Source organism: Symsagittifera roscoffensis, chromosome 10 (genome assembly GCF_963678635.1).
Source record: "Symsagittifera roscoffensis chromosome 10, txSymRosc1.1, whole genome shotgun sequence".
Classification (NCBI taxonomy): Eukaryota; Metazoa; Xenacoelomorpha; order Acoela; family Convolutidae; genus Symsagittifera; species Symsagittifera roscoffensis.
Genome location: NC_087071.1, coordinates 8,606,121 through 8,630,177, shown reverse-complemented (window position 1 = coordinate 8,630,177; position 24,057 = coordinate 8,606,121). Strand labels below are relative to the sequence as shown.

The following is a 24,057-nucleotide window of genomic DNA, read 5'->3' as shown; positions in this document are numbered from 1 at the left end:
CTCCTGATGCTCTCCAAACTTCTGAGCAGAAAATACAATGTGTCACTAAATAACCACCTGACTCCCTATATTCAAAATTACACGACAAGAAATTCAGAAAAGCCGATATTCAAACTACCAGATCTGAAGCTCGAGACCGGCTGTGGTAACTTTTGGTATAGGACGCCGCGATTATTTAACAAACTTCAATCCTACGTAAATGTTCTCGACGACGTGGGCCTCAAGAAAAGACTCGTTGCTTTTTTCTGGAGCTGGTTTGACACAAACTTTGATATAGACAAACCATGTACTTGGATTTTCGCTTGCGGCTGCGTAAACTGCCGGGGAAACTCATCCTCATGTTTTTATAATTTTTTTTGGGTTAACGCCCTTCGACTTTGTCGCGAAGTCTTAATAATAATAATAATATTATTATTAATAATCATAATAATCGTAATAATAATAATAATCGCAATAATCATAATATTAATAATCATCATAATAATAATAATAATCATAATAATAATAATCATAATAATAATAATAATCATAATAATCATAATCATAATTATAATAATAATAATAATAATAATCATAATTATAATAAGAATAATAAAACTCTTATATAGGTCTTGCTGATTTGTTTTTTGTTTTTTCTTCAGGAAAAAGTCTTCAAATTTGTTCACGCTCAATTTTGGTTTTTCGCGGTTTGATTTGTGATTTATTTTTAAGTTCAGTGCATTTCTATTGTTAAAAGAAAAGCAAGCTACACTATCGATTAGCAAAATTGTAAAGGTCGCGAAAAACGTGATCGACTTCTAATTTCGAAAATGGAAATTAGTTATCAGATTTCCCAGCGAATAAAAGTTTTACCTATTGATGCAGTTTTCTCAAACTGGGTTAATTTTAACAAAAAAGTGTCCATCATAAATTGTTCTACAAATTCAAAAAGCTTCGAGGCCATGTTTTTTAAATTTATAAATCGGTAAATTTTATTTAGGCCGAGGTTTCTTTTAAATTGAAGTCGAGTCGAGACAAATCGTGATAAGAGAATTTTGGTAGATGTAATTATTTTTCGTGATTTTGTGTGAAAATTTTATGACTCTGACTTGGGGCTCATTTTGGTTGGCTAGCTCGCTATGCTATCTTTGTGATATATTGCAAGTGGCGTGAAGCTCCCCTTAGCCTTAATGTTAATGTTTTTAATTGTATTTTCAAAGCTTTCGGCTGTTTGTACTTGTTTTTTTTCGGCTGTTTTTGCAAAAGTTTGCTTTCTATCACGGTCGCAGATTTTTGTCCTTAAGTATACTGCTTTGTTTTCTGTTGTATAAAATTAAACTTGCTTGGAGTTCGATTATAATAGTAAATGCTACGCAGCTTTTTGTAATTGTGCAAATACTTGGAAATGTTTGCGCACTAGTTTTGAGCAATCGCTATTTATAAAAGCCAATTAGTATGTTATGCAATTTTGTCTAGACCCCTGAAAAAAGGACGAACTCATGGCTAGCAGCAGGTTGGGAAGATCGAATCAGGCGTATGCTACATTTGCATATTTTCCCCAGCGAACACTCCAGAGCTTAAGTCTAAAAATTTAATGATTCCCAGGCGTTTATATACGAACATCAATTTCCCATGCGAACCTCATTATTTGGCAACATCCTTGGAATTGGTACAAGTTAGAATGAATATTCACTTGAAAAAGGTCAATTTTTAATTTAAATTAAGGAGCAAGGACTTAAGTGATGGCTTTTAAAACCTAAAATCGTTATAAAGAAATTATCGCGTGGACGGAATTTATGCAGTACAATATGAAAAATAAAAGTGCTAATTAGCTCAGTAATTGCGCTCTAATTGAGGCAATCGCTTTTCAAAATACCCGTATTTTGAAGAGTTCTGACCCCAAAAAGATTATCAGTTTCATGCTTGCTGTGATTATTAAGAGTAATGAACGTAGTGAAGACTCATATAGATCTTGCTGATTTTTTTTCAGGAAAAAGTCTTAAAATTTTGATGCACTTAGGTATGTATGCACTTTTTGAGTTGAATTGAAATTCATCTGCTGAAAGTGACGTAAATAGCACTTCAAATACGAACGTGACGTAAATAGCACTTCAAAGCGATAATTCGGGAATGATATCTACTTTCGAAAGTGGAATTTAATTTTAAGATTTCCAGCGGCAAAAAATTTTTACCCCGTTGATCCAGTTTTCTCAATTTACGTTATTCTGATCAAAAAAGCGCCAATGTTAAATCGTTCCAGAAATTCAAGGAGCTTTAAGGGCATCTACTTTTTTCTTCGAAATTCGAAGTTGAGATTTTTCTTTGAACTAGTTTTAATATTAAACGATGAGAGCTTCCAGGCTCCTTCCCGCTTGGCCTGAAGGTAACGTGGGTGACTTTGCACCATAAATTGTGGGGTTCGAGTCCCGGCCAGACCTTGTTTTTTCCACAATGTTTGAATTTGAAATAAGTTTTACGGCGAATATGAATTTTTGGACTTTCATTTGCCTGATTATGTATTTTCGGCTTAGTTTCCACTTTACAATTTTTCTTGAGCTGTTAATAAATTTAATTTTAGTTTTGCCGATTCACTCCTATAATTTGCAAAATAACTATTCCTGACTTTGTATCTCTTCCTCGTTTTGCTTTCATTCGAAATGGTTTCGTCTTTTGTATTTGTTCTTATAAAATAATTCAGGTCGTTTGTGCGGTAAATGTTCGAAGTTCTAAAATTCAATTGCTCAAATTTTTGTCACATTTTTATGGGTTTTTGAAAGTCAATGAACGTTTTGAAGGCTCTTATGTAGGTCGGGATGATTTTTTTTGTTTGTTTAAAGCTCAATTCGTTTCCTTTGTTAAAAGGAAGGCAAATTCCACAATCAAACAGTAAAATGGTAAAAGTTGCAAGCAACTTGATTGGCTTCTAGTTTTGAAGAGGATTTTAGTTTATACAGTTTCTAGAAATTGCGGAAAGAAAATATTACAGCCGATTGAGAGTTTCTTTCATAAATTGTTTTCGAAATTCAACGAGCTTTAAGGCCACGTTTTTTTCTATTCGTACATCTTTGTAGCCATGTTTTTGTTATCAGCTTAGTCGTCGACATCATGTTTTGTCGCCTTAGCGACTGCTCGATAAATACTAAGAGTTTTTTTCTGTCTCATTTTTTATTTGTTAATTAGATACTTAGGCATGTTTATAATTACTTGAAACTGATTTCAGATTGATAAAAACACTCGTCAGGTTTTCTAACGAATCTGGAACCCCAGAAATTCACAACATCAGAAAACAGAATTTTTTTTGAATGGAAAAAATTGAACCTATTAGTCGCATATTCAGTCATTTTTGTTTCAGTTATAAATATACAAAATTGTGCAATTACGTTTACTATTAAGATTCCGCTGGTAGCATTTTTTGGAATTTAGATACAAAATTAGTGAATCAACCCTGTTAGCTCGCTTTCTTCGAGAAAATAATCACCCAAACAAAAACCTGAAAAAATATAGATATATAATATTTAAAACTTTCTCTCGGCACGCAGTCGATTAATTGGTTGCTTATTAGCTACAAATAAACCACCTGCTCAATTGATTTGATATTGTCTTTGCTTGGAGAAGTAAGATAACTCAATTGCTCCTTAGGGGCGATTGCTCATTTGGTCAAAAATATGAAATAAAATAGCGTGGAAACTGGTTGGTTTTTTAGTTTAAAGATCGATGATTGTTTGGAAAGCTATCTGGTAAATCGAAGGTTTGTCTCCTGACAGAATGCGCCAAATTTTAAGCCAATCAGCCTCATTTAAATTTTCCAAAACTGACTGATTTTCACACTCAGTACGAATGTTTACAAACTGAAATGTGATTGGCTAATTAAGTTTTCGGGCATCTGATCTTTCTAATTAAAAGGGATTTCCTTGTTTAATTGAATTGGTTGCAGTTTTTGCAGTGGGTTGAATGGCGTTGTTTTTATTCTAGCAATCAGTGCATCTGACCTGCCTGCTTCACAACTGGGTTTCATTGTCTCTTTTCGACTTCCTTCTTGTTCACGCCTACATCTCGCCTTCATCTACTTCCACAACAACAACAACAACGAAAACAAAAGAAGAAACAAATAGTCATAACGTCATCAGGAATGGATAATTTCTATTTGTCCTCCTCCCCTCGTTGTACAAAAAAACAGATAAGAATCATAATATTAATAATCATCATAATAATAATCATAATAATACTAATAATAATAGTTATAATCATCATCATCATCATCATCATCATCATCATCATCATCATCATAATAATAATAATAATAAATTTCTTCAGTGCATAAACGTACATATATGCAGTTTTCGCACCAAAGAGGCTAACCGACAGGCTGGGATCTACTTAAAAATCTATCCACTGCTATGATATCACAAAAGAATCTCAGAGAAATAGTAAATTAACACTAAGCTGTCTAGTGGAAATTTTTATTTTGATATACGCTCACTGGCACAACAACCTTTTTTCCCTTTATGTTTCAACAGCTGTTTCAAACATTCAATCGAGGTATAGAAGTATAAACGAAGTGAAATTGAGCAAAGTATATAAACCAGCCGAAAGTAATTTGTGATGAAATTTGTCTGTTTTTCCTAACCTATCTGAAAAACAAGGTCGAGAAATAAAATTAGAATATAGTACGGGGCAGCAAAAGTTAAACTTTGTGGACAAATTTTCTCTTTTTATAACCTCAGTTGAGCGTTGGAGGGGGATTAATAGAAATTACCTTCAGGAACTCTTACAACACGCACTGCAATCCGAACAGTAAGGGAGGCAGTTTTGTTAATAGTCCTCCTCCGCCTCTGATTGGACCGTGTTTCTCTACATCGGGCTTGCTATCTTCCCCCCTTTGTAGTGAAAGTAGTGCTGGCAGTTGTATTCCAGACTCGCACCCGTCGACAACACGTGCTCAAATGGGTATAACAGACATTTATTCATCTTTAGAAACGTATTTTTATTTTCTTTTGAAATTATATTGTTAAGAATAAAAACACTTCTCTAAGCAATTTACTCGACTTAGCAAAAAATAAAATTCATCAAACATTTTTTGATCAAAAATCAAATTGATCTTTAAAAATCACAAAAATGATCAATTCAACTCGAAAACGGTTTTCTTAATAAAGGCGCGCTTGATATAAAAATGTACAAAATTTGAAGAGGTGCATGGTTAAAAAGTTATTTTAGTATAAACGTTCGCACATCTGCTAAAAACATGATTTTTTAAAAATAATTGTCTGCGCGATACAAAATTTGTAGACGTGAGTGCTCCAGGATTTTCGATTTTGGACAGTCCAGGAAAATTTTACATGGCTGAGCTTATCAAAAAATTCGCAAATTTCTTAACTCCTCACTCTAAAAGTTCCTCACTTTGATGGACGGCAAAATCAATGATTGAAAACTTACTGAGCGGCTTCAAGCTTTTAAAGTACTAATCATAATAATAATAAATTCGTTTTCAAGAAGGGAACAGAACAAACTCGATTATTATTTCCAGAACTCATAACATTTTTGGAAAATCCTATCTTGAAAGAACATCAAAAAGGCTAGTCACCTATCGAGTGGTGTCTTCAGTAATACCAGCCGATCTCTCCAGATTTAAAAAGCTTCTTAATTACTCTACGACAGAGGTCTCGATAAAATATTTTATTATTAGACAACTTCAACAAAAGAAGAGACAGTGATGAAACATTGGCTGCTAATGACCTAACAGTGAACGGACTTCACTTCCAGTCCATCCTTTCGAAGCTGACCAATCAGAAGAGCGTAGAGAGGACAACAGCTCTAGAGCACATGTCACGCAGAGTGAACAGACTGTGTTTGGACGTGAGCGAAGTGGCTATGACCAGAACAATAGTGCTTCTAGCTTCGAGTGAGTAAAGAGAATAACCGACTGGGGCTTTTCTTGTCGTGACAGAGGGATCGAATGCGCGAAAACCAATTTCAACCAAGAATCGTCGTTTAAATTGTCCAAATCTGCCTGATTTTCCCGGTGAATCTTCTCAGATTTTTAGTGCTCATTTCTGATTGGCTGAAAGAGTTTTCGGGCATTCAGCCCTTCTCGCATGTGGAATTCCCCCAGGTGAATTTTTCCCGACTGAAAGTTCTCAGTGGAATGAAAAAGTTTCTATTAATTCAGTGTTCTCGAATTTGATGAATTTTATCCAAAAAGTGTCAATCATAAACCGTTCCGTTCTTGAAACTCAAAGAGCTTTAAGGCCATATATTATTTCACTGAGACTCGAAATTCAGTCATTGTTTTCATGCGTTCATTGACACTTTTGCAACTGTTTGGTGGCTGTGTTTTCGATGTTAATTCATACACTTTGATATTTGCGAGAAGTTTTAGGGTAAAACAGATAATGTTTTATAGTAAAATGCAGGTAGAACTTTACTTTATAATCAACTTTTATTCATTCAACGTTTGTTTGATATGGCCAACGCTCCTTTTATTCCTAACTTGCTTTTTTATATTCAATTTTTTATGCTCAAAATTACCGGATTGGGATTTAATACAGCGGAATCCTTTCGGATAATTCGAATACCGTAATAGCATTCACTGTCTTATTGCACGCGGTTCAGCTACCTTTTGACTATTTAAAAGTGGAATATATTGGTATAACTTTCTATTGGCCGCAAACTAAATCAGCTGTTTTGACTGTTAATGACCCATTTAACTGTGTATGTAAGCTTGAATTTCTAGGTTGTAGCGAATGTCGGCGCGAAAGACTGCATAGAACAGTCTACGTCATAGGAACAGATTCAAACCACAACCACAGGGACGTTATTCAAGATGACTTCGCTTGTCGGTCCGACTCTACCAATTGTAACGTTATTTAAACCTCTCCCCATCAAAGACTACTTATCCTGGTTAAAGGAAAAAGAGTTGGTCATCTTTGATCTCTGGGTGTTTGGACGTCATCATTTTTTTAGTCGTCCAGACTAAAAATAACGTTGAAAGTGGGGATTTGTACAATACCGGTATACGTGTGATAATACGTGATGTAATGGTAAATAAGGAGTGATTATCTTCAAAACTAATACTCTTTGTAAAATGTTTAGGTTTGATGACACACGTTAGTGAAAATTCGTCCGACCTTCAATGTATAAGACTCGGTCAGCTCTCAATACTGATGGAGCTTGAGGGTTACTGCGAAACGAAAGCTCTACTTTCACTGAATTCCAACAGTGGTTGTGCCGACACGACCGATGGAAGCAAAACTACGCCAGTTTTATCCACTGAAATGTTCGGTATTCAAGGGGGGAGATTTGGAGACGTTAATGTAACGTCACCGCCCAAGTTTGGTCCAATTTTAACGGGATTAATTGTACCAGAACCTACGCTTTTTCGATCACCAGAGCTCGGGGAACCAAACTATCACCATCATCATCATCATCAACTCATATCAGAATTCAGTAATCAGCAACATCAAGGTTCGTCGACAGCAAGCCGGAATTTAGACATGTCGCCTCATGGTACATACTCAAATCCAAATTATCACTCGGGTCAAGTTGAACAGAATACGTTTTCACCGCCGCTGCCGCCGAGAATTGATGGCCATCCAAAGAGAGGTCGAGCAGCATCTCAAGGACAAAGTTCGTCCCAAGATCAATCAGGTCATAATCGAGTGCCATCTTTCACGTCTATCTTCGAAAGAAGGCCTGGTTCTTGTCCGATTTCGTCGCAAGGTTACTAATAAATTATTTGATTTTCATGCCGAGTTATTATGCACTTACACTTGTCAACAAAATGTACGCTAGCTACATTATAATTAGACTTAAGTTGATGGAATAATAGTAGCTTAAATGCACCAGCGGATTTAGGGGGACGCCCCCCCCCCCTCAGCTCAGGGATTCGACCCCCTTCCCACCCAAAGGGTATCCTCTTTGTACTAATTTTAAGATATCCATTTTTGGCTGACTGGCCCTAAAACTTTTATAAAGGCGCCTTGGGCGCCAATATATACTAATTTTGAGGGGGGAGCGCGCGACGAAAAAACGCGATTATTTGGTCAAAATTTTGTCAAAAGTTCCTAAAAACGCCTTTTGGCCCGTTTATTCAAAAATTGGCCTCCGGCGCACATTTTTTTTCAAAATGTGGTATTTATACTGTTTCGGGAGAGCTAAGAAAATCAATTTGGTCCACCTAAAAAAATGTCGAGAAAATTTTCGAATTCATTTTGAAAATCCGTTCGCCACCTCGAGAAAATCCTAAATCCTCCCCTGCTCACATGCAATGGCTAGCCGAAACAAATAATTAAAATCTAAGCAGTGGCATTTACATGAAATCATTTACTTTTTTGTTTTTATGAAGAAAATTATGAAAAGAAGATGAATATATTTCTCATCGTAATAAAATTACAAGACTTTTCATAAAATCTTTATAATACTTCATATAAATCATAAAATTCTATGGGGGTTACTGGGTGCTGCCAAATTACGAAAGGAGCATGAAAGAGTAGCACAAGTGAGAAAAAAAACTAAACGTTGAATTTCTTGTTTGAGTCAAATTAATCATCGTAAGCGATCTTGTGACAGTGCAGCTAGAGCCTTACACAGTCTATGAACTACACAGTCTAGGAAGAACTCTAGGAAAATTTGTTCACCTTCATTTTTGATTTTTAGCGGTTTGACATTTGATTTTTTTAAAAGAAACAAAATCCACTATCGAACAGCAAAAATGTTTAGGCCACGAAAACCGTGATCGACTTCTAATTTCGAAAATGGAATTCATTACAAATTACCCAGCTAAATAAAAGGTTTACCTATTGATCTAGTTTTCTTATATTGGGTATATTTTATCAAAAAAAGGGACACGCTTAAATTGTTCGCGAAACTCAAAGAGCTTTAAAGGCGTATTTTTTCTTTGAATTTCGCAAATTGGAAGTTTTTTTAAAAAACATCTGTTTTTTTTCTGTTTCCTTGCGTTCATTTTTTTCCACCTGTCGAATGGCTATGTTTATTGTTTTCTAATTAGTATAGTCTAATTCTCGCAGATAAATTCATTGCCATATAAACAATTTTAGATGTTGAAATTGAAAACTCGCTAGTCATAGCACATACCAGCCGGTTCAATTACAAAACTTGAACTTATTCACTTAGTTATTACCGCCTCTGTTAACTGTGTTGCATCCCCTAGAGCATCCGTAACACCAATATATTTGATTGGGGGCTGAATGGAAAAATTTCTAAAGCCTAGCTATTTCAGTTTTGTGAGCCTTTTGAAGAGCGGATATACATAATAGGAAAAGAAATGACCGAAATTGTGCACCAATATAGCAGTATATTTTTTCGATTGTATTATCTAAAAGTTTTGGATATTTGTAATTTTTTCAAGTTGTATATTCTTCTACAATGCTTGTTATAATACAAATCCACTGCTTTTCGAGGTGATTCGCACATTTCTTTGGTAAATTTTTTCAAGGCCAACTTCGAGTTGCGCAATAAGCATAAAAACACGCATTCAAATAAAGCGCAGTTATTGTTGTCTGGTGCTTATAAGATCAAAGTTTTTACACAAGCAAAGTTTGTGTGATAGTATGACTCTCAAATTTTCCAACCTAAGCAAATATTGTTGCGACAAAATGCGTTCATTTTGAAAGTGTTCATTTTGATCAATAACCAGCTATTAAGTACAGCCAAAGCTAAGGTTTTTAACAAAGACGATTTTCTTACAAATAGCACCTTAGCATTAAGCTAGCATTGATTTATAGCATAGAGGTAGGGAAGGAGACCAACAACCAAATCAGAGGGTTCGAACCTGGACAGGGTACGATGTCTTTAATGAACTTTTCGTATATAGTTAAAATGCGTCCACTCTATTAATTGAGGCATGTTAGTTCGTAACTTTTTTTCTTCAAATTGACTGGTACTGCTAATGCGTTCTAATTGGCTTGCGTCACTTAGCAATTATGTTTACTCATAATTGGCGTGCGTCACTTAGGAAATTTTTTAGACTCAAAGTTTTACTCATTCAGTTTTTGCCAGTAGCATTATCGGTCATGTTTTTGCTTGCGTATGCGAAATGCAACTTCGCCTCTGAGTTGAAACACAGCGTTGCTTTAGCTTTGGTGGTGTGCGGTAAAATTTTTGTCTCGAAAGCTACAGGTAGTGTTTGATTCTTAGCTGTCGTCGCTTCTTCTTTTATCCGTTTTCTTTTTCCCTTTTTGTTAAACAAGTTAGCGATGTGCAGTTTCAGCCGAGTTCAATTGTTTACTATAAATTTCTTTGCCAGCAACTTTCTTTTAGCCCTTTTTCAAAGCAGTTAAGTTCATATGTATTTTGTAATTAATTAAAGTATCTTCTCAAGGATGTGTGTATTTAAAAACGATAGGTATATTTTTTTAAGAGTCGATAAATGTAGTTCAGACTTTAATATAGTTCACTTTTTTTCGTTTTTTGTTCAGGTTCAATTTTACTTTTTTCTAGTTTGACTTTTGATTTCGTTTTAAATTCAGTTCATGTCCTTTGTTTGAAAGAAAGCAACCCCACTATTTCACAACGAGAGTAAAATCGATAATTAAATTCTCTTTTCGAGACTAAAAGTCGATCACGAAAAATGTGATCGACTTCTAGTCTCGAAAAGAGAATTTAATTATCGATTTTCCCAGGGAAATGAAAATTTTTCCCTATTGATCCAGTTTTCTCAAATTAAGTTGGTTTCTTCGAGAAAGTAATAATCATTTATTGTTCTAGTAATTCAAAGAGCTTTGGCCATCTGTTTTCTCTTTGAAATACGAAAGTTGATATTTTTTCTGAAACTGAGTCCATATTTGTTCTGTTAACTTGCGTTCATTGACTCTTTTCTAACTGTCAGTTGGCTATATTTTTAGGTTTGAATTAAAACCTTCCAAAAATGAATTAAATAGGTAGTTTGAGAAAAAAAGGTCTTTTTAATGAATAAGGTGTGGTTTTTTGTATGTGGTGTTATGAAGGATCTGAACAAAAGCCTAGAACTGAGGCATTTTTGATAGTCGTAGTAAAATAGGCAATTTAATCATCTGTTCTTGTCGAAAAATACTAGAACAATAAAAAAGAAAACAAAAAAAGTTAAGAGAAGTTTCAGAATTTTTAAAGTTTTTTTCCTAAGTGGCGTTAAAAATTTTCGAAAACCAGTTTTTTCTGAACTAAAACTAAGTTTTTTCAGGGGCTTGAATAAAATTTTCACGGCTTGTTTGTTCAAATCACGACTAAAACGGCTTAATATGATATATAACTCTACCGAGTTCGTTGATTATAGGTGGTACCTGATTTTAGGTGGAAAACTAAAACACGCCCAAATACAATGTTCCCCATTTTTCAATAGTCGGAACAATTACAATATCAGTTTTTTCCCCTGAAGTAATAAGTTAATTGTTGCAGCTATGTGTTAACCTTAGGAATTAGCAACATACCTGCCGCTTTGAAGCTTCCAAAATGCAAATTGGCTTATCCAATGGAGCCTGTAGTTCACGGCAAAGAGTTTACATGTAAAGATGATTTATGTTTTGTTGAAAGTTAATAATTAGAGTAAGTTTTTGCTTTGAAGGTTGGAGCTAGTCTCGTTTTTTTTGCAGAAATTGATCACGCTAATGTTTTGTAGTTTGATGCTTTTGATTTGGTTTTCTGAAGCTCATTTTGCAAAATGGTTTCCCTATTTTCGCGTTACTCAAAAGTTTCCCAAAAGCGACATATTCAATATTTTCCGACTTTCGAATAATTTTCTTTAATTTCTACCTCTTTTTAAGAATTTGTATTTTAACGGAGTTTTCTCAAACAGAGGTAGGGTTATCATGAATGTTTTAGCAAAAAGTCTCTTAAGTTTAAAAAGTTTATCAAATTTGAAATAAAATTAAGCTAAATTATTTTTTGAGAATTCGGTTTCCTAAATTGAATTTTGAGAAATCGGTGTTCAATATACTTTTTTCGAGAATGTGAAAAAGGGGTTTCAACAGTTAAGTTTACGGATTTGCTTTCTCGAGAAAAAAACAAGTCTGCTAGAAAGTGTGCCTTTCTAAAAGTTGAAATATTTGGCATTTTAAATCATCCCCGCACGCTGAGTGAAGCGTAATATAATTCGCTTTTAGCGAAATTTTTCAGAGACCAATTAACAATTCTCAATTCAGTTCAAACGATTTCTGAGACGGATTAAATATCCGCTTAAGCGTTTATAGCACGAAATATCTCGCCCGTTAATTATCCAAAATTGGCAATTTTTAAATTAGCTTTACTAACATTATTTTAAGGTGAAATATGTTTAAAATTTGAGCTCAGGGTAATCATAGCTTTAGGATGATGGAAAAACTGGCTAGTAGAAATGTCCAAATTTCTGTGGAGAAAAAAAAACACCCAGAGCACAAAGATTCCATCACTTTTTTCGAAAGTGGGAACAATAACCTAAAAATTATGCATGTAATTCTGTTCAGGGGTACAACTGCGTGTTAGGAGCAAAACAGCTCATAGTTTGGTTCTTTTCTTTTTTTTTTTTGGTTAAACTGCCGTATTTTAGTGTCAATGCACGAAGTCATTTGTTTTGTTTTCAGGAAATCTTCAAATCTCAGTGAGCTTTAAGATGATATATTTTTTCTTTGAAATTAAAAAAAAATGGATTTCAAATTTTTTTAGTTCACGCGCATTGGTAACAACCTTGCTTGAGACGAAAAAGGCTTGTGTTCGATTCAACTTGGGACTTGTTTTGTTTGCAAACTGAACATTTCAGACCATCGTCTGTCAGCTTTTTTGTCGGCTTATTTCCAACAGAACTGACTTTTTTGGATTTTTTTAAAACATTCCCACTACTCTTTGTAAAAAGTCTAATGGTGCTTGCAGCTGATTTTTTCTAAGGTGCTTGATTTAATCAGCAGTTTTGAATTTTTCTAGATTAGTTTTCATTTTTGAATTGGTGTTTCTCTTGTCCGTGATCATAGTTATTCCCAGAGTGTTGTCCCGCGTTGCGTTTAGTTAAGCGAAAAAGCAATTTTTATAAAAGCAATGATAGCAAAATCGATGACAAAATTTTGGTTATTCCATTTTGTATCGCAAGTGGTGCGAATCTCTGCTTCGTCTCTGTGTCTGTTATTTAAAAAATCTATTGTTATTTTAGATGTCACTTCTTCGCTCTCCGCTCCTATTCCGAAAATAGACAGATTCTACGAATTGTGTCTCCTTCTATGTGATATAGACAGATACGTGGCTGACAATTTGGGCCGGGTGTACAGAGGCAACGATGTATTTGCGCTACTTGTTAAGAGAAGTGAATCTCCCACTGAAATCAAATCGACTTATCAGAAGGTGCTAAACGAAGAAGGGATAAAACTGAAAACTGGCAATCCAAATGGATAAACAAAAATATTGATAGTGTTGTTGATGTTAAAACATGTCAGCTACACAATTGTATCCAATTTTATTTAATTATGAAAATCATATTCAAAAGCGAAATTCAATACAAAAGATTGTTTTATTATGAAAACTATAGACAAAGGAAATTCAATACAAAAGGGTTAATTTTTTTGGAAAAGTTTTGTTTTTAATCCCTATGCACCGCCCTTTAACTTTGGCCCTCAAGGTTAGTATAAATTTTGAGAGCAATTGATTTTATTGGTAACTTTCAAGTACAAAATTGTATTCTTTTTCAAATAATTATACTTAGCTATTTTAAATCCAATGTCTGTTTCCATCTAAATGCTAGAAATTTACTGCTTAGATTCACGGTTTGAAATTTGGTTAGCTGTCCAGGGTTTTTACTCGACTATACCACTGCCGGAGTTAATTATTTCTGGCTCTGCGGAAATTCAGTTTTACATCTAACTCCACCCAACAACACTCCAGCTTGGTTACACATCGAAGCTTAGTGTATTATTACGAAGATTTTTTCTTATCTAAGTCGCAAATAAAAGTGCTCATTTGGTGACACTTTTGGTATATTTCAATTCAATCATTTTAAGGCTTATTTAAGCATAAACAATTTAATGTGATATGATGTTTTTCGTTTTTTTTTTCGAGGCTTTCGAGACTACTGAATTGATTTTCAAAAAAATGCTACTTATGGAAAACCCGGCAGCTCTTTTATGTGCCTGCATAATTCGCTAGTCTCTTTTGACTTTACTTCGCGTTCTACGGCCCTCGAAAGTTTTTATGGGATTTTTGGCCTATTTGTTTTGAGTTTTTTCATTTTGGCAAATATTAAAATCACAAGTCTGAGATGAAGGTTTGAAGCATAAAACAAATTATCGCATAGATTATCTCCCCCTCTCAGGCGGTTATTTCCTAAATTCGGTAAAAAAAATTATGGCCGCAAACAAGCACATTTTTGATATTTTGTTTAATTTTTAAAACTTTTTGACTTTTCTCAAAAACAACCCTGCCAAATCGGAGATAAAGGTTTTAACCGAAATCGCAAATAGCTATGCGTTTTGAAAAAAGATGTGGCCTTAGAAAATTTCCAATTGTTGAAACTTCGCCCGTGTTTTTTAAGTTATTCTTTTTTCAAAAACTAACCTGCTGATTTTGAGGTTGACAGTTAATCAAAAACTAACGTTGTATATAGATTTTCCTGCGTAATCTGTTTTACCCCGTTTATTGTAGGAAAGCTGAAATGGACTTCTGAAAATTTCCTTCTTCAAATTTTACCCTGGTTGTTTTTAGAAATTTTGTCATTATTTTAGAAAACTACTAATTGAATCTGAGTTGAAGGATTCAATATAAAAAATAAAGAAGCGCATATCTTCAATCTAAAAATCAGGGTTTGGAAAGCACAGGTTTTTCCATGCTTTACCAGAGAAATTTTTATGTATTTAGGAAGGGTCGAGTTACAGATAGATTTTTGATTTTTTTTTTTCGAAAACTACACAGTCAAATCTGGGATAAAGACTTCAATTGAAAGAGTAAGTAGTAGTTTGTTTTTAAATAAGAAATCAAACCCATACTTAGACAGAGAATTATTTGGGATCAGCATAAAATCCACTTTTTTGATAACTACGCATTTCCGTATCAGTACTAAAGATGATTTAAAATATTAAAACAGGTAGATCCACTTTTAGCTGGGCCACTAGTTTGCTTCAAAGCGTCTGTGGCGCAGATGCGGGCAGACTTGTTAACGGGCCGCCATAATTGAGGCCCGGCCCGATATAATTCAAGTCGAGCCCGTTGGAGGCCCGATAAACGGGACTTTATTAAATATCGGCCCGTTGCTGCTTTTTTGGTAAAAAAAAAACAAATTTGTTTCAAAACAATTTTAATTAATTGTTTTACTTTTTATAAAGACCTTTTGGTAGTGAACGTAGTAGTCATGTCGTTTAGCACACTGCAAGCTGTACAGTGCGCACTGAAACATAACATTGGTTAGTCAATAAAAGTAAGGCCCGTTGGGGCCCGTTGACAAAAGTGAAAATCTCTGCCCGGCCAGGCCCGTTGACAAGTATGGATGCGGGGACGCGAGACTACTAATCAACATGTCCAATATTCAATTCCGGAACAGTTATATTTTTTTTGGTCAAATTTTTGCTGCAAAACATTGACATTTTGAGAGAAGCTGCTTTATTGATGACTAGTGAGAGTAAAATTAGAAATTTTCCTGGAGCAGATCTGAGAACGTGATACTCTTTTTCTCGACAAGTTTTTTTCACAGTTTATTTTAAATCGTTTCCTTATTTCACTTTTTTTTGCCTGCTTGAAGCTTTTTTTTTGCATTTCCCTCGCTTTTGTTTGCGAAGCGAAGCTTGGCCTCTGTGTTAAAAATGACTTTGAATATCTTTTTACATCTTTTCATGAAAATATAAACGAAATGTTTTTGAAATTCCTTTGAAAAAAACGGATATTTGAAAGAACTAGACAAAAAATCTTTTTTTCATATTTTTTTCCGCCGAGTAAGCTGTCTTGAAATTTGTTTGACTCGGTGTACTCCCTCGCCGGTGCCGATTACTCAATAGAAACTTGCTTCGCTTAGATCGTATCGTATACTGTTTTTGAGCACTTTTTAAGGGTCGATGAACGTAGTTCAGACTCTTATATATGCTGCGATGTTTTTTTTCCTTCTAAGGAAAGTTCTTTAAATTTGTTTAGGCTCAAATTTACTTTCCGTGGGTTGAATTTTGTTTGTTTTTTAAATTCAATTCATTTTCTTTGTAAAAATGAAGGCAAACTACACTACGAGCCGCAAAAACTTGTGGGTCACAAAAAAACGTGATCGTTTTCTAGTTTCGAACATGGACTTTCAATTTCAGATTTCGCAGTGAAAGAAAGATTTTACCTATTGATCCAGTTTTCTCAAAATGGGATAGTTTTATCGAAAAAGTGTCCATCATAAATTGCTCTAGAAAATTAAAGAGCTTAAGGGCATCTATTTTTTTGAAATTCGAAAGTTGAGATTTTTTCGAAAAACAATTCATTTTTATTGTTTAATTGCGTTCATTATGTCTTTTTGAACCGTTCTGTCTCAGACACTTCCTCGGGCAAGAATAAGGTTACCATTCATGAAATGCGAGTAGACCAGTAAAGTATCTTTGTTGTCCAATGCAATTTCTTTCTCTTTTACTACTGTATAAAATCTTTTCTCGAGGTTTCCTAGCGTTGTTTTTAAAGGGTACAATAGTCTTTTTGTCTGTGCCTTCTAAATCTCGTTTTGTGAAGTAAGGTGCTAGTCGTTAATTGGCTTTTGTTCCGACAAGATTTTTACTGAGAAAGAATGTGGAGATATAAAAATCGTTCTTTTTTTGAGTATTCAATAGTAATTTTTGGCGATTATATAAGCGAGTACAAATGACAATTTTTCATCAAATGTGTGTCATTGTTTTAACAGTACTATTTTGTTTGTAATGAAAAAAAATTTGGCGGCTGATGTATTGTTATTGCTATTGCTGTTTTTTACTATTGCTTTTTGCTTATATCAGGCTATCGCTTTTTCGCTTATTTAAATTGTGCTTTCTTTCAAAAACGTTCAATTCATTTTTAGATACTGGAAACTAGTTGTGCCTTTTTATCCTTGCTATAAGCAAGGGTTTTGTAATCGATAACTAGACTTTCCCCGCTCCCCCCCCCCTAAAAAAAACGTTTATTACAGGACTCATCTCTAGTGGATTTCTGAACTCATTTCTAGTGGTACCTTGTTTCATAAAAAATCAAACTCTTAGTGTTCCCTTCCTTCTTTGCCTTGAGATAGCAAATATGTCTCGGGGATCAAAGCAGCATTTTCTGGGATCACATCTACCTTTTTTCAAATTGAAAATTTTCAGTTTCAAATAAAAATGTCGGCTAATGTTTTTTGCTGCGCGCATTTTTGAATTTGAGTTGTTGCTTTTAGTGCTTTGTTGTGCATATCGAATTGTTGCTTTTAGAATTTGTTTTACTCGAGCAATTCGTAATTTTTTTTTGATTCGCTTAGATATTTTTTTGATAAAATTATTTGGGCTATTTTTTATTATTGTAGTGACCTAAGTTTGGGTCATTTGCGTTTTTTTTCGGCTCAATATGTTACGGCTGAAAATATTAAGTAATGTGTCAGCTCAAGAATTAACCTTTTTGTAAGTCCGATGCGCAATTTTCATTCAATTTTTTTTCTTTGCATGTTTTCTTGAAGTTATTGTAATTCAAGAACAAGTAACGACAATTATGAAGAAAAAAGTTTTGGTTGATGAGTTGTTTTGATTTCGTTAAGCTTTTGATTTTTTCTACCGCCTTTATCTGCATTTCTGTCGATTAGTTTGTCACGCTATGTATGTGTTGTTTTGCAGGTAAAACGTAGCTTCGCTTTGCTTGTATTCGTGAAATTTGAAAGAAGCAGGCAATTTACTTCCTGATTCTTGGTTTTGTTTCCCTATTTTCTTTGCTTTTTGAGAAAAAAAAACAATTTTTTGATCTTTTTTTACAGTTTGTCGCTTCATCTGCATGTTTTGATTGTCTTACTTTTCTTATTGCATGTGGTGCAAAGCTCTGTTTAGCCTCTGTGTGGACAACATGTTTTTTAGTGTAATTAGTAGACAAAATGTCTTGTAGATCTATCCTGTGCAATCGAAATGAATCTGTTTCGCTTAAAGAAATATAATGTTTAAGCATAAACAGAAACTGAAATCACGCAAAAAAAAACATTCAATAGGATTATGAGAAATAGATGAAAAAATTGATTCAAGGAACACATTTAAGGGTTACATAAGGAGTAAGAATTAAGTTTATTTCTGCAATACAAGTATTAAGCGATTCTTCAGATGATAATTGAAACCGCTTTTTGCTCCGATTGTTGAAGAAAACGGAAAATTTATGCTTGTGTTTTTTTAATTTGCGAAGTTTCGGCGATCGAAAAAATATTTTTTAACCAAAAAGTTTTGTGGCTCATTGAAGATACCAGCTTCTTGTCCTCAAATGTACGAAAAAAAAAACAGTTTATTTTCGATTATTGTTTGTCGAGTTTTGGGAGTTTGAAAATTGCTAGTTTGGTCAAGTTCTGGACAAAATTAAACTAGTTTTGAAGAATTCATAATGCTGAGAATGCGGCACGAGTAATTTATGCGTCGCGAATTATATCGCAGTAAAAATTCGTTCCAAACAGAATTTATGCAGTCTATTTGGTCGTTATAATTTCGTACGACTCAAATTTTCATACCTGATTTTTGATGTTGTGCAAAATTTATAAGGTTCCAAGTTCTTGTTTTTCCCAAAAACTTTGATATGGATTAAGTAGCTTTCTGAAAAGTCAGAGCTTTACCCTGATGTACGAGTAGTCTTGTTTGCTTTGCTTATCGCTAAATTTTATTTGTGATCGCTTTTGCTAATTTTTTTTTATCAATTGGTTTTTTAGCCGTTTTAAGCAGAAAAATACTCTGATCGACAAACGTCTGAGCTCCTATACAATCTAAAATTAATTTCAGCTGTCGGAAAAATATAGTATAAATAGGTCATGCCATTTCAAAGAATATCAACTGCATAGTTTTTAATGTAAACATGAGTATGAGTATGAAAGATGAGTCCTTAAATTGAAACAGTCAAAAGTTTTGACACAAAATTGGGTCTTTTTTGATATGACAGAGAGACAAAATTGTTAGTTGAGCTCCAATTTTTGTTATAAGTTTTGATTTTTTTTCGCTGTGATTAATTTCAACCAATCAAGTTTGTGATCCAATTTTCAAAATAACCCAGTAGATCATTTTGGGCTGTATAACAGAAAAGACCCACGAAGTCTAGCAAAATTTTTTCCAGGATAACTTACTGGTATTCGAATATAATTTATCTATCTCTTAGGTTCAAAGAAGCCTCGAAACCCCCAGGTCGGATCGAGAAAGGGGGAGATTTTTCATATGTTAGTCAAATTATCAAAGAATCGTACTAAAGCCAAACTATTATTCTCAATGCAAAGCTCAAGTGCTAATTTGTTGTATTTACTTATAGGTGGAGATTGTTAAGTAGATCCGTCAGGACATCTCCGAGACCGAGTAAAATTGTGAAAAGTAAAAGTGTTACGTAAATGTAATCATGAGAAATTTCTACGAGAGCTACAGATAGCAAGATCACTCGAGGAGAATTTTCTACCGCAATCTACTGAATTTACGAGGATCCTTATGAAGTTTTTCAAATCTAATGGTTCAATGACACCCCTCAGTTTTGCAAACTTCCCCTCAGCTCACATTGATAAAAAGAAATTGTACGCTAAATTCTTCAAGTGCCACTGTCATTGTCAGCAATCTAGGCATATTTTTGCCAGATAAATGACCCGATAATGTTAATACTGAACATTGAACAGTTCATTTTTGGTAGAAGTGTATTTATATAAATACTCCCATTTCTTTTAGTGTTTTATAACAATCATTAAACTGCACTTGCAACGAAGTGGAAATTAGGCACTAAGGCCGACGACTCTATGATTTTGGCTCTCGCTGATTTTGGAGTTTATCTAGTATCTTTAATTTTTATGAAAGACTTATGAAAGATATTGTTTTAAGTCCATCACCAAAATGTCTCCCCTCTTGAGCAAATTTGTGCTTTGATAAGACTCAAAAGTACGCTATATAATTTAAAACCGGGTCTGCGATGCTTTCGTTTTTGGTGCTCAGAACTGTCTTTGATCCATTCTACATGGATTAACTCTCAAACACGCCTATTTCATCATAGCTGGAAAATGATTATAAAATATGTACTGAAATTGTACTTCAAGGCATAATTCATCAGGCCAAAATTAGGTCCTAATTCGTGAGAACTAATTTTTGAATATGAAGTGTTGTCGCGTCGCAACGTAGAGCTTTAGCATTTAATGAGAGGGTTGTTAATAAGCCTGCCAATGTTCGCTCAGCAACAAATTATATATTTGGATTTATGGAACATTTCCGTTTTCTGTTTGTTTCAACCGGCTTCCAATTTTTTTTCTAGATGTTCACCAACCAGAATGGCATCCGATTATTGATTACTTTAAAAATAATTTGTACGTGTGTAGGTAATCAAATAATACTGAACCAAACAAATTTTTATGAGTTAATTTAAAGGATTTAAAGTATTTGCTATGCGTTTAACGTTCCATCGGTTTGTTCAATTGTGGGCTACGGTGAACTGCCTTACTCTTAGCAATAAAGTCAGCTATTTGGATTTCTGAAGGCACGAATATTACCACAATAGAACTGCAACAATGAAAAAACACTTGCAAAACTGTTGCAGGACAAAAACAGAGGAATGAAAAAAATGATTGGCGCAGGTTTCGTCTTTTTACAGATGTTATACCCACGGAAGTGACAAGCTATATCAACTGGATTGAGACTTTAATTGTTCTGTGAAATAAGAAGAGTTTGAACCAACTTAAATTCAATCAACGTTATCGAAATTCTGTTCATCTAGAATCTGACCTCGAAAGCATGTGAGTGTCAGAAGTTCATAATAACTATTACATAACAAGTTAGGTTTAGATAATAACGTATTATAACAGACTTCTGTAAATTATGTAATTAATACCAGCTGGTTATATAGCGCCTAGAGATTAAATATGTTATATAGTACTGTTTGGTATTTCAGTTTCAGTAGATATAATAATCTCTTCTCTTTCCTGTATCTATTCTTCTTCTATCCACTGGATAACACTCCCCCTTTTTTGAATAGAAAAATACTTATTTTTCGGTTTTTCCGGTCTCCGTCTTTTCGAGGTTTTCTGGGGTGTCTTTTGAGGTTGATTGTCGGTATTGCGTCTCACGTTCCCGCTGGAATGTCCTGGAGTTTTTGATTGGGGAGATTTCTTTTAAAATGCTCGTCGCCGAATCGAAGCTTTTGAGAAAATCAGCGTCCTGAGTTACTGTTCGAGCTGGTCTATCCAATACATACCGAGAGCTTATTGCTCTTCCGCTCTGTTCTGTTTGTGGTGGTGATGCTGTATCAAGGTTAGTTTCGTTGGACGTCGGTGTTACTGTGTCTTTTTGTTGGCTTGATGCCCTTATTTCCTCCGGTGTTTGCGGTTCCATTCGGATTTCAGTGCATTCGATTGAGGATGAAATCGAGATTACCTCTGGTGGTTCGTATTGTGACGTGGTTCCTGGTGTGTCGGAGTGTTCGGGTGTAGGTATAATTTGTACTTGGCACACTATATTTTTGCTACCACTTGGTCTTCTATGTTGTTGATCGAGATTGCGTTGCCCATTTTTCCGGTCAGTGTACCAATCCTTGTTCTAGTTGAACGGCGACACTGTTGTTCGAATTCCTCCGGTGTTCGTTTAGTGTCTAAGTTCTTTGCTGCCGGTTTGCTGGGTGATGGTGTTTTTCTGGTGGGCTCTGAGTATGAAGATAGCGATATCGATGTGTCACACTCAAACTGTATATCCGCTAGTTTGGTCTTCTTTGTTGGACTACGGGAATTAGTCGGTTTTTGTTTGGTTTTGGTTTGATATTTTTCTTTGATTGAAGGTCGGCCGTATTGAACAATTCCTCGTGTCCTAAGGTCCTACAATTTAAGGTTTGACTAATGATTTGCTCCAAAATTTTAGGCGGTGGTTTTTTCGGGCTTGTTTTCTTTTTGTCCTTTCCTGGTACCGCTACTGTTTTACGTTTATTTCCGGTCGGATTGAAGTTCGAAGGTTGATTTTTGCTGCTAGTCTGTGCTATTTTGACCGGGCCTACTACATCGGCTGATTTCGCCTTTGTCACTGAAACACGAGGTTTTGCTCTGGGTAAGTGTTTATAGGCTACAAAATCTTTAAGAACTGCTGGTCGACAATTTCCGTATACGCGGGGATCCGGTACAAAAGCAAGGCCATCATGTTTTATTACCCGTGGTTAATTACCATCCTCCCGAATCCACGCCGTGTGGGGAGAATAGTTAACAATTGAACCATTTTCCAATATTCTAAACTGTGCGCCGAAGACCCCTGGTTTTTAGATTTTTCGTGCAATTGTTCCTGTTTTTCGGGCTACATGATCAAGTTTATGACCAAGCTGTTTACTGATTGTGGTTTGTGGACCTTTAAAACTGTCCTTTAGGAAAATAATAGGTGCCCTTTCAATGTTTTGTTTTTCCTATTTTGTTAAAGTGCGGATAGGTTTTCTCGTTTTTAATTGCGCAATATCGCTTTGGGGTTTTTCTTTAGGAATTTGCGTTTTTCGTTTATCAAATCGTATGAAATGTTAGATAAAGGTAAATGCGCACCTGTTGGGAACTTTTGTATTAGTTGACGGTCTAACTCATCATCGCTTGGAGTTACTGACTGGAATTGCAGTCAGTAACTCCAAGCGGCTGTTTAGAACATGTGGCTGAAGATGTGACTACCTTGTCAGTGGTTTCTGGCGGATTTTTTGTCGGATTTTGTTTACTGTACTTTATGTCCAGTTCGTCCTCACTATTGTTGTCTCGGTTCCACATTGCTTCCGCTGTAAGCGCCGGTTTTGTCAGTAGTTTCTGGTCTAAACAAGCAATCTTCGTGTTTTCCCAAGATAACTTAGATGATTTTGGGGATGTGGCCATGTTGCTTAATGGCGTGTTTGGTTTTCGACCAAATTGCGCTTCGAACGGCGTTATTTTTGTAGTGGCATTCGGTGTAATTCTCAGAGTTTTAATAAGTTCAGCAACATCTGAAGCAAATATGTATGGTACATTTCTATTGTCTATTTTCATAACTGAGAATCGTGATTTAAACGTCCTTATTAGTCGCTCCACCATGCCGATAGACCGGTAGTCGTCTACGGGTGCAAATATAAGTTTGATGTTATTATTTTTACAAAATAGCATAAACTTTTCCGCCCTACAGCCTTGTGCTTGGTCACATCTAACAGATCGTGGGACCCCGTGGTTAACAATTTGTGTTTGCATAAATCGAATTATTGTGTCCGCCTTGGTATTAGTTACCACTTTAGCTGAGGAAAATCAAAATAATCGATCGACCCCTACTAGTATGTAGACCTCCTTGTTATTTTCATCCCGTAGTGGCTCCGCAAAATCCATTTGGATTTCTTCGTTGGGTTCCAGCAGTGCATCTAGTGCCATAAAATACTGTTTGCCCGAAATGACTTTTAAGTTTTTACCTTTTTGGCGACACTCTATACAATTCTGCACCGTGGCAATGATATCCCGATGTAAGTATGGGTAACAGATGTTTTTAACCGCCTCCAGCATTCCGCCTTGTCCCGGATGTGTGAGATGTAGCGAGTCCACAACGATTTGTCTAAGCTGTTTTGGGATGACAGCTCTGTCATCATATAAGAGTATTCCGTTCCTTACTGACAGTCGATTTCGAACATTATAAAAGTATGCGCCGTAGCATGACTTCAAGTTATCCCACTTCTGTCCCCGTACCATGTTGAGAAGTGGCTGGAGTGTCCTGACTCTCTTTGTGGCCGCTGCAATAAAATTGCTGTCGAACACATTCCTGAGTTGCCGTCTATACATTGGAACGTCTTCCTCGTCCATGAATGCTGTAGCCAGTCATACTGGTGGGGTATTGTATTCTTCGATGGTTTGACTTTCCTGATCCACTATGTCGTTTGCTACTCTTCTAAATGTCAGGCTATCTTCGGAAGGGATGACTTGGTGTGATGTATCGCTAAATGTGAGGTGTTGATTGAGATCCCTGAAGGATGAAATGTTCTTCGGGAGGAAGGAGATGACGATTTCAGCCCCATTGT

General features: G+C 35.1%; 2 protein-coding genes across 2 annotated transcripts in view; one reads left to right on the top strand and one right to left on the bottom strand.

Moving 5' to 3' along the window:
* The window catches only part of LOC134855632 (uncharacterized), a 40,564-nt gene extending 27,086 nt beyond the window's left edge, over nucleotides 1–13,478 (top strand). The window contains exons 8-13 of the mRNA XM_063872190.1: nucleotides 3,952–4,109; nucleotides 4,745–4,926; nucleotides 5,663–5,878; nucleotides 6,710–6,832; nucleotides 7,069–7,695; nucleotides 13,088–13,478. Coding sequence (XP_063728260.1) covers nucleotides 3,952–4,109; nucleotides 4,745–4,926; nucleotides 5,663–5,878; nucleotides 6,710–6,832; nucleotides 7,069–7,695; nucleotides 13,088–13,326 — 1,545 coding nt within the window. The 3' untranslated portion in view covers nucleotides 13,327–13,478. The remainder of the gene's footprint in view (nucleotides 1–3,951; nucleotides 4,110–4,744; nucleotides 4,927–5,662; nucleotides 5,879–6,709; nucleotides 6,833–7,068; nucleotides 7,696–13,087) is intronic.
* The window catches only part of LOC134855191 (uncharacterized), a 623,579-nt gene that overhangs the window by 419,934 nt on the left and 179,588 nt on the right, over nucleotides 1–24,057 (bottom strand). The window lies entirely within an intron of this gene.